Source organism: Canis aureus, chromosome 3 (genome assembly GCF_053574225.1).
Source record: "Canis aureus isolate CA01 chromosome 3, VMU_Caureus_v.1.0, whole genome shotgun sequence".
NCBI classification, from domain to species: domain Eukaryota; kingdom Metazoa; phylum Chordata; class Mammalia; order Carnivora; family Canidae; genus Canis; species Canis aureus.
This window is the reverse complement of record NC_135613.1, coordinates 76,223,605-76,241,439: the sequence shown is the minus strand read 5'-3', so window position 1 is coordinate 76,241,439 and position 17,835 is coordinate 76,223,605. Positions and strand designations below refer to the sequence as shown.

The following is a 17,835-nucleotide window of genomic DNA, read 5'->3' as shown; positions in this document are numbered from 1 at the left end:
TTGCCCTCTAAACACTTTATTCTGTTCATCAGAAAAAAATGGAAATGATTCAGGTAACTGAAACCTATATTTTATTCTGAGGTAGAAAAACAATATGTAAATTCCTAAATCACCTTTAAAAAGTCTTCTGTTGCTAAAATGCCTAATCACATGGAAACAGATGTGTGTGAGTAATCCAACTGACTAACAAAATAACTTTGCTACCATAAAGGACATTCAGCTGATCATAACGGCTTTTTATTCATGTCCTCAAAAGACATACCGGTTAACTTTTCTTATGTCTAAGTTGAGTAGAGGTATTATGTGTTTAATGTCACAAGACAAGAAAATGGAAGGGAAGGAAAAGCTCAGGGAACCTAACAACTGGAAAAGGATGTTGTGGAAGTTAGAATTCACAGGAAAATCAAGTTAAGCACTGATTTAAAAAAAATCCGTGGTCAAATGAAGAGGAATGTTTCCTCTAAAGTAAGTGGATACCTCCATCCTACCTGAAACTAGAGCTCTCAAATGGGGTTCTGTATGAATCACTGAATTATCCAGAGTCAAATTTTTACCTTTTACGTTTAACTATGCACTGTGCTAATCACTGTTCATTGGTATTTTAGGAAGAGATTATGCATGTAATTTGGAAGACAATATAGTAAACACTCTGTTTATATATCAATATTCATAATTCATAGTAAATTCATTTTAATACAAATACCTCTAAGCTTATTCACCATTCCATCTTGATACCAGCATGAATGCTATTATAGTTCTTGTTTAAGTGCCTAACAGTTCCTGGCATCTCACAATGGCTCAAAAAGTATTTAATACATACACTGATAATTCTACCAGAGGATTTACTAGGGAAAAAAGGGGGAAGGCACGTTGGTGACTCAGGTGGTTAAGTGTCCACTCTTGATTTCATCTCAGGTCATGATCTCAAGGTCGTGAGATAGAGCCCTTCACCCCCACCCCCGCAGTCAGGCTCTACACTCAGTGGAGAGTCTGCTTGAGATTCTCTCTTCCTCTGCCCCTCTCCTCACTTGCACATGCTTGCTCTCTCTAAATAAATAAATACAATCTTAATAAAAAAATAAATTTTAAACAAACAAAAAACTACTGGGGACAGGTATTATAGTGGATATATGTTAACTCTGCTGTCCAGCATCTGAATGCCCTTTGAACTGAGAGAAACCCAAGACAGACGAGAAGTGGGAACTACTTTCCACTATAGAAGCTACAGAGAAGTAAATGTTCTCTTTCTTCTTTCCCTAAAAGCCATGTTCTGGAAAGGTAACAAAGATACCTAACCATAACTAGAACTGCAAAGACACAAGGTCTATCAGAGATTAGGCACAGCAGATATAGCAGAATCAAAAACTCAAAGCACGGCTGTAAATGTTGGAGAGCAATAGAGTCTAGGAGCATGTGATGACTGGCATCAGAAGCAACCTGTCTGCAGAGTAAGACAGAAATCTTGGCTGTGCCTAGCTTTCCATCAATCCCTCCCAAGCCTAATTCTCTAATCTTGTCAATTCTGTGAGCCACACAGTACTCATTATACTTTTACTAACTTCCTACCTTACTTAATAGTTTGGCCAGAGTTAGTTTTTGTTGGGTGCACTAAGAAATCGGCACCAGGGAGATCACCAGCACCAATCCCTCAGGTTATTATGGGCAATTTGAAATTGGTCTGGCCTAGCAGGGCCCAGTGAGTGTCATATTAGTGTTCATGGAAGGGATTTTGCAAAGGCTTTGACATGGAGCAGTGACATAACTAATGACCACGTGTGGTCCCATGGAAAGCTCTAGGTGATTGAGAGAGTGCTGCCAAGAACAAAACAATGTGAAGGGCAGGAAGAATGCAAGACTATGAGGTAGAGCATCTGCTATTCTAAAGTCATAAGACAGCCCAAATCAAGAGAATACTAAGGCTGAATACCTATGAACAAGGCTCAAAGCACAGACTAAAACCCAGGTACTTTTAAGAAAAGGCCTTTTTCTCTCTTACAACAATAAAGCTGAGGTAGCTATAAAAGCAATGCACAGTTTGATGCTCCAGATTGCTGAATTACAGGTCAGTTAAATCTGTATCCATACTGGGACTATTATATGAAAGTCGAAGCCCTGACTGGAAAGGTAGGGGAAGGATGTGGAGAATTAACTGGGTGGAGGTTTACCTAAGGGCAGACTCTGAGGGATGGGAACATTCTGAATCCCTAATCCTCACTTAGGCCCCCTTGTGAGCTGTTCTAAGGAGACTTCCTCTCTTACTTGAGAAGGCAGTAAAACCCCCCTAAGGGAATTCTCTTACAAGTATAAATGCATTGCCACCTGCCTCATCCTTCCATACATACACGCTGCTCCCCTACCAACATATCACAGCATGTTCTGTGGGGTTGACCACAAAAACAAGAGAATTACAAGCATTTGGTCATTTATATGTACAAAAATATAGAAAATTAGTACAGGAATAGATTCTGAGGGTGCTGACCAAGGAAGGAGAAGCAATGTTAGATCTCACTGATTTTATTGATATAAGTACATTACCAGAAATTCTGAACTCAAAAAGCTACTCAGTGACTGGGAGTGGTTTTAAATTTTTATCTAGTTAGATGATTAGAAATTGGACTCATGGTGGTCTATAGCAAAAACAAGCTGAAATGCCACATATTTGGGGGGGGTAATATAGAAAGAGAAGATAAAACACTTCAGGACACAGGAATCATGGAAATTATTGTCACTCATTATCTCTTCACCCATTTGCCATCCACAACTCTAGAAGGACCCTGAAGACACTTCCTTTTCTAAGGCTTTGAAAAATATATTAGTGGGCAGAACACTCACATCTTTAAAAAATATTTTATAGGACAGTCAGATATTATAATCAGTTTGCCCATTTTAATTTCAAGAATGGAAGAGACTAAGCAGTGACATTTAACCACTAGTGAATGGTAAAGTAGGCATAATTACACACATGGGCAGCAAGGCCACTATTAAAATAGTTTGAATCTTTTACAGTAGCTAATTGGTCACAGTCTTTAGGATTAGAATAAATAGGTTATATCATTTCAGGGGAAAGAAATGTGTTTTCATTTGTAAAAGGACTACATGAGGATAGATGAGAATAATTTTTTTACATATACAACTATGGGGAAAAGGTATATGCATAGATCTTGGATAGTCAAAATGGCAGACCAGAATAGATGCTCTTTTTGCTGAATTGTTCCTATTTGGGGAAACATCCCAAGATCAAGGTAAGCAAAAGTCTACCTCTCACTCTAGAAGCCAAAGTGGAACAGATAATCAATCTCTCTATCTCTCTGAAAACAAATATGAGCACACACCATAAACATAGCCAATCAATTGGACAGACACAGATTTCTGATTCTTGGGAAATGAGGCAAAAGTGGGTGAAAGATTATTTCCAGCACAGCCCATGGCACAGCTGCAAAAGTCCAATGGTGAAGTCTGATATTATGGTGTTTAGTGAGGACAGTGCCAGCAGAGACACATGAGGCCAACTCTAAGGTGGAACTTTGGCTGTCCTTGCTGCCCCTGGTTCCTATCTATACTTGGTTCCTCAGCTTGCCTAATAATTCTTATAGTTTCTCAATATCCTTCCAATAAATTCATCCTGTAATTGAAGATGATTTCTGTGACCTGCATTCAAGAATACAGACTATTGCAGAGGCCTGGATGCACGTTGGGATGATTATGCTACAAGACAGAAAACAATGTACTGCATATGTGTGTGTGTGTATATATATATATACACATACATATATATACACACATACACACACACACACACATACACACTACTTTCCATTGCAGACTGGAGATTAAATAAACTATGATGCACTTATATTTAAGTATATTTAATATTTACTTCTCCCATTAACAAGTGAGATTGCATCAAAGGAAACTATGATTAGTTTCTTTAGCTAACTTTAAGAAGGCAATCTTCAAAATTCTTAATTTGTCTAATGTATTTTAAATAGGCTTTAAAATACTAACAAAACCAAAAAATCTTTTTATATAGTACTGGTTAAGGGATCCCTGAGTGGCTCAGCAGTTTGGCGACTGCCTTCAGTCCAGGGCATGATCCTGGAGACCCGGGATCGAGTCCCACATCAAGCTCCCTGCATGGAGCCTGCTTCTCCCTTTGCCTATGTCTCTGCCTCTCTCTCTCTCTCTCTTTCTCTTTATCTCTCATGAATAAATAAAATCTTAAAAAAAAAAAAAAAAAGTACTGGTTAAGCCTTACCGAATGTTAATCCCCTCAAAGCCTGTAAATAATAGAAAACTCTGGGGGAAAATTAGGTAGGTTTAGGAAGAACGAATTAGAATTGCAGAAATTTTTAACCAGAAGGACCACCTGATTTCACTCACATATAGTCCTAACTTGCATCCTACTTGTGTAATGTGATTTCATATTTGTTAAAGTCATCAAGGAAAGCATATGCATTTTTGGTAAGTGGTCTAGTTACCAACACCTAGAAACCAGTTTTGGGGGATATTTTTCTTCTTGTATATTTACCTACAGCATACCTATTACATTTCCTTTTACATTTACAGAGTATTAAATGTAACTCTTTCCCAACCCTCATGCACTGTTGGTGGGAAGGTAAATTGGTGCAGCCTCTGAGGGAAATGAAGAATAGAACTACCATATAATCCAGCTATTCCACTTTTGGATATTTATCCAAAGAATACAAAAACATTCAAAAATATATATGTACCCCTATGCTTACTGCAGCGTTATTTACAATAGCCAAGATATGGAAGCAACTCAAGTGTCCATCCATAGATGAATGGATAAAGATGCACATGTACATACGCGTGCGCGCACACGCACACACACACACACACACACACACACGAATATTACTCGGCCATAAAAAAGGATGAGATCTTGCCATTTGCAACAACATGGATGGACCTAGAGGATAATATACTAAATGAAGTAAATAAGATAAAGACAGATGCCATATGATTTCATTTACAAGTGGCATCTAAAAACCAAAACAAACAAGCAAAAAGCAGAATCAGAGAACTAGTGGTTGTGGAGGGAAGGGAGCTGGGAGATGAGCAAAATGGGTGAAGGGGAATGGGAGATACAAGCTTCTAGTGGTGGCATGAATAAAAGGTACAGCACAGGGAATACAATGAACGGTATTCTAATAGTGTTGTGTGGTTAACTACACTTGTGGTGAACATAGCACAGTATAAGAAACTTGTTGAATCACCATGTTGTACACATGAAACTAATGTGACATTGTGTGCCAACTATACTCAAATAAAAGAATAAATGAATATAAAATATAGTAGTTCCTCCTCAAACCATGTATATTAACTCTTTATATACTTAAAGATAATTACTAGTTCAGGCCTCAGCATTTCTCTTCACATTCGACCATCCTAATTCCTTTAGCATCTTCTCAAGAGTCTGTTTTCTAGTCCTTTCCTCATATTCTCTGAACCTAAGGCATATTTGCCAAATCTTCCAAACTGCAGAACTTAGTATATCCTGAAAGCAGACCAATGTGAAAGAAGAGACCAGCTTTTGAGGTAGGTGAAGATGTGCCCCTGGAGAAGAGGATTGAACAGGAATCAATGATATGGAGTATGGAGTGGAAGCAGTCAATTACTTACCCAACCATTCTTAATACAAGTGCAAGGCTAGAAGAAATACACTGTGGAAAATGAGATAAAATGGGTTTGCTTTGTGTTTCTTCCCCTTTTTTTTTTTTTAATCCTACCACCAAAGTCCTCTAAGAGGGTCCAGTAGCAAATTATTAGATTTGCTCTAAAACAATAGCTCTTAAATTGCCTCAATACTTGTTAAAATGTTGTTAAACTGATCAGGGGTTTTTACCTGAATGGCACTTCTTCTTGTGGAACATCCACATAGTAACGGATAAAAAATCTCTCAGAATCTTCTCGTTCACCATCGGTAACAACACTGCCATTAAGTTTGGAAACTGATGGCAATCTGTTAAGTAAAAACCAAAATAAAGACATCTTAAGACAGAACATTTAGCTTTAGAAATAAAACCACTGATTTGAGGCCCCGTCTTACTCTCTTGAGAGGACACGTTTGATGTAACTCTGCTGATATATAACTACTTACATGAACTAAAGTGGTATAGAGTAAAAGGGCCAAAAATATCTACAGTTTCATCTTTAGACGTGCCACTGACCTTTTATAATTATACCTTACCTTCCAAAATAAGATTCTAGCCAGCTAGCACTGTCCAACTTAAATATAATGTAAGCCACATATATAATTTTAAACTCTCTAGTAGCCATATTTAAAAAAAATAAAAAAAGGCAAGACTAGTTTTATTAATATATTTTATTTAACCCAGTATTTCCAGGATTTAATCATTTCAACCTGCAATCAATACTAAAAAATAACTAACAGGATACTTTATATTCTTTTTTCTTCCATATATTCAAAATCCAGTGTAAATTTTACACTTAAAGCACATTTCAATTCAGACTAATCATAATTCAAGTGCTCAAAAGTTGCATAGGGCTACTGACATCATATTGGACAGCACAGGCCTACAAGTAGTCAGTACAAATGGGTTCTATTGTTCACAAATTAATGTTTCATATTTACAAAAGAATTATATAAAGAAAATAAAGTCTAAGTGAGGCCTACTATGAGCCCTAATTCTTTTTAGAAGAAAAGCATGCCAAGATGTATTTGTTCAGTGGAATATCAGTGTGTATGCCCACACCTGGAAAGCAGTAAGGATCTGCTAGGTGTTGGTTGGGCAGAGAGATTAATACTGTGTTTGAAGAACCATTTTTCTTTAGGGAACCGTAAGGTCCCTTTCAAAACTACTATGTATAGTACACAAAGAAAACAAATGAAAGCCCCATCGTCCTCCACATCTTAGCCAGAATCCTACTGTTGCTAGAGGCTCATACAAAAATAAACACTCATTTCAGTGGACTTGGGGAGGCAGAGTCAGAGACACAAATGGCAGGGGCGTCAGAGAAAGAACATAACATGGTAGTCATGTTTGAGTCAAAATATATTCAAGAAGGAAACATAGATGATGGTGCTTTCTTAAGTTTCACACTAACGTAACAGCCCAATGTTTAGGTATTTACACTTTGACCACTTTGTTAACAGAGAAAATAAAGACAACTAAATAGAATTCATTTCCTATTATACCTAATTTTTCTTTATAATCCAAAACAGGACCTCAAATACTGTTAAGTATTAAAAAGCATAAAAATAGATTTGTGAGGGAATGTTTCAAGTGGTCTTGGCAGGCCAATTACCTTTCACATTTTTCTCATCATATTGTGTTTTCTTCTAGGATTTGAAGCTACAGAAGGAGCTCCTTTGAGCACTGTCTGTTCAAGAGACAGATAAACTTACAGTGTACTCCCCGCCCCCAAATAGTGCATTATCCCTTTAATGAAACCAGGCCCCCAGAGAAGAAAGCAGAGTAGTCAGGACAACAGACCTGGCTATTACCAATTTCCTCCGTTCCTCAGTGGTATATGGCTGCAGAAGAGGAATTCCTAACAATCTCACTTCTTCAAGTTTGGGGAATGAATTTAGTTTGTCAATGTCTTCCCAGGATTGCAAACCTAATTTGAGAAATATATTGTTTAAGTAAATCCAAAAAAGCATACAAATAAGAAGATGAACATAGAAAAGAATTACTTCAATTAATTTCTGAAATATTAAAAATGCTTATAAACTAGAGATCCTGAAAATTTTCTTCATCCAGGAAAGAACAGAATACAGGTAAACAGCATAAAAGCTTCCCTATAGCCTCTCCTATTCCTGTGGTCTCAGTGGTCAAGGAGAGAGAACTTTATTCTCCAACACCCCACTAATGTACAGACTCTCCTCCCAAGTGACCTGTCAAGAGGGTCTCTGGTGGTCTCAATAAGCAAGATGTATGCCATAATTATATAAAAAAGGCGATGTGGTCTATTCTTTCACCAAATAAAGATGCACAGGACAGAACTATTGATCAGAGTTGATACTGTCAGACTCAAACTTTTACCTAACAAATTCTAAAATGAGGCAAGGTGAGTAGAACCAGAAGCTTAACATTATTTTTCTTACATACCTGTCCTCATTTTGGAGACAGGGAAAACAGATTTTAAAAATAAAACAAACAAAAACAGAGAATCTGAATCATTGGGTAAGAACAACATGCAAACTTAAATTAAGACTGTTTAAGACAAAAAAAAAAAAAATAAGACTGTTTAAGACTTAAGAAAATTAAGACTGTTTCATGCTTAAAAAAAAATTCTTCCTATGGTTGTGAGCAAATATATCATCCAAGTCAGTGTTTGGCACTGCTAGGAAAAATATGCGTGTAATAATGAAGCTGGTCAATTTATAGCACATTAAATCTATTTCAGAGAATATAGTTCATTCCTATTTCTATCAACCTCCAGAAAGGGTTAAAGCAGAGGAGCAATATACAAGGGCTCTGGTACATAACTAACCCAAGTCACAACTGCTCTCTTCTCTTCAGAATGGTATTTCCATCTAGGAGGAAGAACAGAATTAGCTCAAGGGGTGTCAAGTTGTGCAATAACCAGCTTCCTTATGCAAAATACTGGCTTTTAAAACCTAATTCCTACCCTGTGACTTGTATGGCAAATTAAACTGTGTATATTTTTTCAATTGTAGATCAGAGTTATTTTTAGCTATGTAGTTATTTTAAGAAATAGGCTGAAAGACAATGTCAAGAGATTAAGAAGAAAAGCCACACACTGGAAGAATATATTTGCTTAAAGACATATCTGATAAAGGATGACTCTCCAAAATTTACAAAGAACTCTTAAAACTATATAACAATGTCATCTGTCATTGGAGAACTGCAAATTACAACAAGGTTCCACTACACACCTATGAAAATGGCCAAAATCCTGAACACTCACAGCACCAAATGCTGATGAAGACATGCAGCAACAGAAACTTTCATTCATTGCTAGTGGGAATGTAAAATGGTGAAGCCACTTTGGAGCACAGCTGGCAGTATCTTATAAAACTAAACATATTCTTACCATATGAGCTAGCAATTGTACTCTTTGGTATTTACCCAAATAAACTAAAAACTATGTCCACACAAAACCCTGCACACGGAGGTTTACAGCAGCTTTATTAGTAAACATCAAAACTTCGAAGCAACCAAGATGTCCCTTCAGTTTGCGTGGATAAATAAACTATGGTACATCCAAACAATGAAACATTAGTGCTAAAAAGAAATCAGCTATCGAGCTATGAAAAGATTTGGAGGAAACTTAAATGCACATTACTAAGTGAAAGAAGCTAATCTGAAAAGGCTACATAATGAATGATTCCAGCTATATGACACTCTGGAAAAGGCAAAATTATGGAGATAGTAAAAGGACCAGTGGTTGCCAGGGGTTGAGGGGTACGGACACACAAGCAGAACACAGAAGGCTGCTAGGGCAGTGAAACTACTATGAATGATACTATACATGTCATACATTTGTCCAAACCCACAGAATGTATAACTTCAAGAGTGAGTCCTCGTGTAGACTATGGACTTTGGGTGATGTGAAAATCTGGGTCGATTATAAGAGTTGTATCAGTTTGGTGCTGGAACGCTGACAGTGGGAAGGCTGGACATATGTGAGAGCAGAGAGGATGTGGGAACACTGCACTTCCTGATCAATTCTGCTGTGAATTTAAAACTGTACTCAAAAATGAAGTTTATTAGTTAAAAAAAAAAAAGGCTAAAAATTTCCATTCCCTGAGACGCAAAATCATATGGCAGCAAACTGGCAATTAATCATCTATAAATACTAGAAAGAAAAGTGAGCATTTACAAGGGATAGTAGGCTGAAATTCCTTAACCTACATCCAGACAAAACAGTCTAGTTTGTAATTCTTCATACTCCTCTTAACTCTGCCTTTTACTGCCCAATTCATCAATTTCATCTCACTCCTTTCGTAGCAGGACCTCTTTAATAGATAAAATATAGCTAATAGGATGCTCTGCCACTTGATATTTATCAGAACATTTATGAAAATGAATGCCTTAAATTTAGCTGATCGATTGGCATCTGCATGTAACTCTTGAAAATGCATCCCATAAGAAGGCAGAGCCACGACCAAAACAAATAGGCTTTTATCTGTTTCATGCACAAGCTCAGACTGATTTGCACGTACAGCGAGAACAAGCCTGTAGCTCACCTGACTTGTGGAGGCTGATGGACCGCAGATTAGGGAATAATCTGGCCAGTGAATCATCAGGCTCCTCAATGGCATTCAAATGATTGTTAGCCAGGACGAGAGTATCCAGGGAGGGAAACATAACTCCTAACTTGCGTATTTCAGTCCAGTCTTGGAGGTTATTGTCTGTTATATGTAGTAGTTTAAGAGAATGACAGCAAATAGAAGGACAAGACACTGTTTCATAATCATTAAGGCACAGGAAGAGCTCCTCCAAACTGCAGAGAAAAAAAATGAAACATTTCATTGTTTAAAGCAGTTAAGTTTCTACTTTGCACCTACTTTCATTCGTTCAGTAAATAAATAAGTGCCTACTATGTGGGAGACTCTGGTAGGGGTTGTGGAGAAAATATAAAGACATCTTCCTAAAGCTTAAATATAGCTGGGAAGACAAAAACCTAAAACACATAAAACGGCAGAGATGACATAACCCAGGACTAAATTAATTTTGTGCTTAAGTAACTAAGTGCTAAATAAAGCAGTACTAACTCCAAGCACAACAGCAGTTCATATGGGAATGGAACTGAAATTACAGTGAGAATAATCAAGAAAGAATGCATGGCCTAACAGGAAAGGTAGACTTGGGTTGAGAGGACATACAGGAAAATCCCAGAAACAACATAAACAAAATGTTTAGAAACAAAAAATAATAACTATCATTTACTGAATTTCTACCCCGAGTCAGGCCTTGCTCCAAGGGCTTTATAGACTGTACTGCCATTCTGCAAGGTAGGTACAATTATGCCCATTTTATGGATGAGGACATGGAGCTTAGCAAGGTTAATCACTTTATCTAAAGTCATATGGTCAGTAAGTGGAACTGGGATTTAAAAGCTCATTCCATGCCATGCTAGAAGCTACATGTGGTGAGGAAACCCATCTCATTAGGGGGATAGTGAGAAACTCGGGTGGAATAAATGGGGAGAGACCAGATTCAAAAGTCCTTGATCATTTCCATATTTAAACAAAGAAACTACTTCTTTTTTATATTTCTTTAAACTACTTCCTTTGAACACTTGTGCATATTCAAAGCTAGATACAAAGAAGTCTTAAGAAAGTATTTCTAAACTGACAAACAAAAGCATAATTTCTTATTTAAATTATCGAAAAGAGTTCCATTTTCCCATTAGGCCAGTGAGGTATTTAATCATCTGAGTGGATAATATATTTTATAGATACTATGATTTTTTTTTTTCATCCCAAAGAAAAGCACCGGGGCAAAATTCTGAAATCAGGTAATCAGAAGATTAAAATGGAGAAAGTGTGGGTTGATGTAGAAATGATAAGTGCTTCTCAGGGATATTTTTTAGCCAAAGGATGACAGATCCTATGTCTTGGTGCTACTCAACACTGAGCAAGTATCGCAATGAAAAACCTACTAAATGACCCTCACACCCTCATTTTAAATACTTGGCTCTTCTAACCTCACTCTCCATCCACTCTGCTGTTCTAGTGTTTCTGAGATGGGAGATCAGTGTTAATTCTGTGTACTAACAAAGATGGCGACATGGCCCCCTCTCCATCATGCTCTGGGCTTACTCTGGTAACTCCTGCAGTATCGTGTGGACTGTCTCCCAAGAAGCTTTGCTGTTGTTGAGGACAAGTTTGCGAACCCCAGAGAAGGACCCAGCACATGTTCTTTCTAAAACCGACAAATTCAGAGGGTTGGAACTCAGGTTTAGAAACTCCAACTGGGGAACATTTGACACAATTTTACTGACCTAGGGAGAAAAAAAGAAATGCATATCAGGCAGTAATCAGAGTTTTTTTAAATAGCAATCATGCTCACAAAGCTTAAGTGAATGGGTCTCTAGGCAAGGGGCCATTCACATTAGGGAGTCCTGTGTTATGCTACCTACAGAGGGGCATAAGTAATTTCAACAAATCTTGGCAAATAATTTAATCTATGAAATAGTGACATAATTGAAAATCATACAAAAGACTTTCCACACTGCCTTGGGCAAGGTTTTTGATTCTGTTCTATATGATACTCTCTTTGATAAGTGAAGAAAAGACAGTTTAGAGGACGTTTTAGACTGCAAGTTTCTAAAGAGCTGAGATTGGGTCATGTAAATCTCTTTGAATTTCTCCTTCCTTTTGTCCTCAGTGCAACATTAAGGCTAATTAAAGGTTTACTGAAGAACACACAGTAACAGCTCAAGTGTTCAAATTGACTACATAGCCAGGATCACTTAGAAACCGTTTTGGCTTGGTTAAAAGATGACCAAACTTCAAAATATACACACTCAGAAACCAAAACACATCCATAACTGTATAACAAATGAGAAAACATGGTAATCAATTTAACCACTTAGCTAGCAAATTGGTAAGCAACATTTTTTTTTTTTTTTTTAAAAAAGGCAACTGGCAGGCAGCCCCGGTGGCTCAGCAGTTTAGTGCCGCCTTTAGCCCGGGGTGTGATCTGGAGACCCAGGATCGAGTCCCACATCGGGCTCCCTGCATGGAGCCTGCTTCTCCCTCTGCCTGTGTCTCTGCCTCTCTCTGTGTCTCTTATGAATAAATAAATAAAATCTTAAAAAAAAAAAAGGCAATTGGCATTACAGACCTTAACTACTTGCTCTGCAAAGTACTAGTCTCTGATATAGCTTATTTCATTCAATTCTCAAAACAACTTGCAAGCTAACTATTTTCATAAATAGTTAAAAAATAGTTAAAAAATGAGAAAAACCGAGGCTCAGAAATGTTAAATAATTTGACTAAGGCCTCAGCGTCACAAAAACCAAATCTAGGATTTAAAAATCAGAGCCATTGTTCTTCCAGCATACCACCACTAGGAAAGTTTGAATATACCCCCCCACACACAAAAAGAAGAACGAACTATCTTAAACAAGTATGCAGTAAATGGAGTTAGCATCAAACAGCCAGTCAGTGTGGTAATAAAACTTCATGAGAAAAGGAATACAACAGAGTAGTTAGGATTGGTTTCACAGTCGAAAAACCTGGGTTCAAACCAGGTTCCAACAGTTCCTAGCTGTGCGATGTGACAAGTTACTGACAAGTAACTCCCCACATCTCAGTGTCCTCATTTGTAATGGACAAAACAGGACCCACCTGTGTCACAGGCCTGTGAGAGCATTAAAAGGGATACATGTGTAAAGCACTTAACACAGTGATTGGTACAACTTGTAGAAACTTCTATCCTTATCTATTCCCCAACAGGACGTAAGCTCCATGAAAGCAGGGATAGTACTTACCTAGTTCATTACTGCATTGCGGGTGCTTAATGTTTGCTAAATAAATTAATGGCACAAAATCATTCAGTAAATATAACTATTACTAACTTAGTAAGAAGAGTATGAACCAATATGTCAACCCTGGTTATATGTCTTATTATATTTATTTTTTATTTAAATGTCATATTTAAAATAATTACTACAATTTCAAAAATACACTAATTCCCAAGATCTACCATAAACTATTAAATCAGGAGCTTCAAAGATGAGATAAGCTTCATGGTTGGAACCTGGATTCTGTTTCTTGTCAGAGCACCATAGGTTATGCCAAAAAGGTATCCAGTGCTGAGAACTACAGGTGGAAAGAAAAAGTAATGTGTACTTCACCTCAGATTTATGTGTACTACACAGGTCAGGAGCTCCAAAATCACTGTGAAGTGGACTCATTCCAAGAAGGTTCAGAGAAGTATGTCAGAGGGCATAGCATAGATGAACTATGCTACACACTAACCTTTTCAACTGGTACCATGTTTAGCTTCATTTTTTAAAAAAGATTTTATTTATTTATTCATGAGATACAGAGAGAGAGAGAGAGAGAGAGAGAGAGGCAGAGACACAGGCAGAGGGAGAAGCAGGCTCCACGCAGGGAGCCCAATGTGGGACTCCATGATCATGCTCTGGGCTGAAGGCGGCGCTAAACCACTGAGCCACTCAGGCTGCCCTATCTTCATTTTACAAATGAAGAAATGAGCTATATTTAGAGAAAAACATACTAGGCTTCAATTTAAAATGTATGTAATTTATACCAGTGTAAACATAGTCTCCTGCTTGATCCCTTTTGTGACCAAATTGTACCAAGCATTTTTGTGATATATGGCCAGGATTTGGAGTTTCGTCTGTGGCTACAACACAGCTAAATAATTTAGTCCACAGAGGGCTATAGAGGACCAGCCCTCTATAGCCCTCTACTGTCTGAAAATCTATTGGGTTGAAGGACTCCCATACAGATGATGATGACCAGCCTGGCTTCAACTCTTTTAAGGGCAAAAGAAAATGAAGAGGAATTGCACTCCAAGCACAGTATGAAGAATAACTAATTATGATACAACCTCAGCTAAACAAAAGCAAAATATAAACCCCTTGCTAACCACCACCCCTCATATTTTATCTTTGTAAATAGCCCCCAATGGATAATTTAAAAGTTTTGAAGGTATTCTCCCAGAAATTATGTGATATAATCTTCACTGTCTGCATCTATATGGCTGTCTCATGATAATAGAGATTTAGAATAATGATTCATTAGCCTTGGAATATCCTAAAAAAATTATAACTGGACTATAGTCTAATGATTCAAACAGAAAAAATAATGTAAGTTAGAATAAATGTACTCTTTAAAAGGCTGAAGTTAAAAGGATTTTTGGGTAATCTTACATGAATGATGAGGTTTTAGAAAGTATATTAATTACGTAAGTAAATTTACTTCTAAGAAAAGTCCTAATAGCAAAGGCTGACAAACAAACATTCAGTAAGTTTCTAGGGCAGCACACTAACTTCACCTTTTCTAAATTCTAAAAAAAAAAAAGAAAAAAAAAAAAGACTCTTAGCTAGAGTGATACAGTTGTCCCCTGAACAATGCAGAGGTTAGGGGGTGCCAACAACCCCACAAAGTTGAAAATCTGTGGGTAAGTTTTGACTCTCCAAAACTTAACCACTGACAGACTACTGTGGAGAGGAAGCCTTACAGATAACATAAGCAGTTGATTAACATATTTTGTACGTTGTATGTATTATATACCATATTCTTACAATAAAGTGAGCTAGAGAAAATTTTTTTGTTTTGCTTTTGTTTTTAGTTAACATGTGTTTTATTTTGTTTTCATATAGAGAAATAAAAAGAAAACTAAAAATGCCCCAAATTCAACAGCCCACTATCCTTATTGACGTCAAAATAACAAAATGTTCACAGTTAAGAAATTCAAACAGAACAAATTGAAATTTTTCTTGTGATTCTTCCCAGAAAAAAAAATGTATGCAGCATATTCTATCATATAAACTTACATCTCTAGATATTTTAGAATTTTACACAAGAAACACTCTTTGGGCTCCTGGGCGGCTCAGCCCAGTTAAGCATCTGACTCTTGGTTTCGGCTCAAATCATGATCTTATGGTTGTAGGATTGAGTCCTGCTTTGGGCTCTATGCTAGGCATGGGGCCCTGCTTGGGATTCTCTCTCTCCCTTTCCCTCTGCCTCTCCCCCTCCCTAGAAAAAAAAGAGATCTCTTTTATACTTTACATTTTTTTTCCTATGTTTCAAGCTTTTATTTAAATTCTAGTTAGTTAAGTATAGTGTAATATTGGTTTCAGGAGTAGAATTTAGTGATTCATCACTTACAAATAACACCTAGTGCTCATCACAAGCACCCTCCTTAATTCCCATCATCCATTTAGTCCATCCCCTGCCCATCTAGAGATAATATTAAGAAAACCATAAGGAAGATAAATTTTATTTACAGTACTGTCCTGTAAGAAGTCCACATGCAAACAGACTGTGCAGTTCAAACCTGTGTTGTTCATGTGCAGAAACATGGAGATGAACTTACATGACCTTCTAGGTCTCCACAATTCTATAATTTAATAGAGGACCCTCTACTCTGGCTTCTAAAAATGAAGAAACTAAAGTTTGAAGAAAAATGGGAAAAGGATTGAAAGATAACAATCTGTAACTTATACCCAAGCTATTCTCTACCTCACCTGAGGGGCTAATTCCTCCATCCTTTCAACTACTTGGTTTAATTTCTTTTATAAAATGGTTTTGATAAGGAAGGGAGGAAAAAGGAGATGCCTTGGGAAAGGTGAGACGAAAATGTACTTAGCTAAAATTCAAGTCAAAAGCTAAAAAATGTCTCTTTTTTTACACATGGATGCCCAATTTTAGAAGAATGGAGACAAATCTTTGCCTCCCCCCACAGTATGACACCTTACACTTATATTTATCTTTATCTCTGGATATCTATCAGCTACAAGTTTAAACTACAAAAGAAGTTGGTTGTAACATTAGTGACCATTCAAAACATCAAAAGAACATACTATATTATTTTGTTCCACATTGCTATATTGAATACAGGCCAAAATAAACTTACTTAATGGCCAAGGACAAATGATTTTTTTGGTAATCAGGTACACGGTTGTACTGGGATTGAAATGTAATGTCTTAAAACTGTGACCTATGAGGCATCCTCAGCCTGGCAAAGAGTTTAATCGATCCTGAAGATCAACATGCTCTGCTGTCAGTACTTCCCCCACCATTCTGTGCTCTGATAGATATTCTAGAAGATTGAGATCAATTATAGTTATAGCAAAGAACAAAAATAAAGGAATGATGAAAACAAAAATAAATTGGAAGATGGAAACCCAAAGGATAGCAGCAATGAAAACTCATTTGAAAACCATCTGGAAACAGAGTATAGAGCACAAGTAGGAATATACAAACTGAATGCAAAGCACAAATGAATATAATAGGACCCTCTATCCAAATATGTCAATGTGGCCTGGAAAATATTTAGTGTAGACCTCTGTCTAAGCAGAGAAAAGGCTGATTTGCCTAGTGTGAACTTTGTGTTCTAATCCATATTGACAGAGATTGTTCTTCTGAGGCGAGGCAGCAGCTATATCACTATTAAACTGTCCCTACATGGTCAGAGCACAAAGCACAAAACCTTTCTGAAATTTTACACTCCCAAAGAAACACATTTAAGGGACTCGGCCTGCAAACATAGGAAGTGAAAAGATTCAGAGGAAGATTTGGTCTGACTTTTCACTCATGCAGGTTAAAAACTCTCACCAGACGTTGAGCAGCAGACAACTGGGAATTAGGGAGAAGGAGAATTAACAAGGTCGTTCTTTTTGCATCTGTGCAGTGTGGACAGAGTATGCACATCACTTAAGCATCTCAAAGGACCAAGAAGGCATAGAATGTAATTTGTGGAACAGTGAGCTGTAACAGTTATTGAGATAAATGAATTAATAAATAGATGCATGTACAAACAGATTATTTCTTGGAACAGCCCAGTAACTCTGCATTTATTAACAAGTCACTTAAAAGTCAAACAACATGCATCTCAAAGAACTTGGTAAACACCTCAATAAAAATAGGAAATATAACCATAAGCACAGATATCAGATTAGACTATGACATAGGTAAATATAAGAAAAGCTGAAGAAAATTAGGTTATGCACAGATTTTTCTTAAACAAAACAGCTGTCTTGGAATTTGAATAGCATTTAATACCTACAAAGCACCTCAATGATTAATTTTATCTGCAGCCCTGTCTTAGAGATGAGCGAAGTGAAGCCCTAAAGGATTAAGTGAGTCTCTTAAGATCATAGGAAAAGTTGGAGCAA

General features: G+C 37.1%; 1 protein-coding gene across 8 annotated transcripts in view; it reads right to left on the bottom strand.

Moving 5' to 3' along the window:
* The window catches only part of TBCEL (tubulin folding cofactor E like), a 73,333-nt gene that overhangs the window by 29,666 nt on the left and 25,832 nt on the right, over positions 1-17,835 (bottom strand). For all 8 annotated transcript variants that reach the window (XR_013376966.1, XM_077893893.1, XM_077893896.1 and 5 more), the window contains 4 exons: positions 11,780-11,961; positions 10,202-10,458; positions 7,479-7,605; positions 5,867-5,983 (listed from right to left, as the gene is read on the bottom strand). Coding sequence is in view for 7 of the 8 variants with exons in the window: in XM_077893893.1 (XP_077750019.1) it covers positions 5,867-5,983; positions 7,479-7,605; positions 10,202-10,458; positions 11,780-11,961 (683 nt within the window). In the remaining variant the exon portion in view is untranslated. The remainder of the gene's footprint in view (positions 1-5,866; positions 5,984-7,478; positions 7,606-10,201; positions 10,459-11,779; positions 11,962-17,835) is intronic.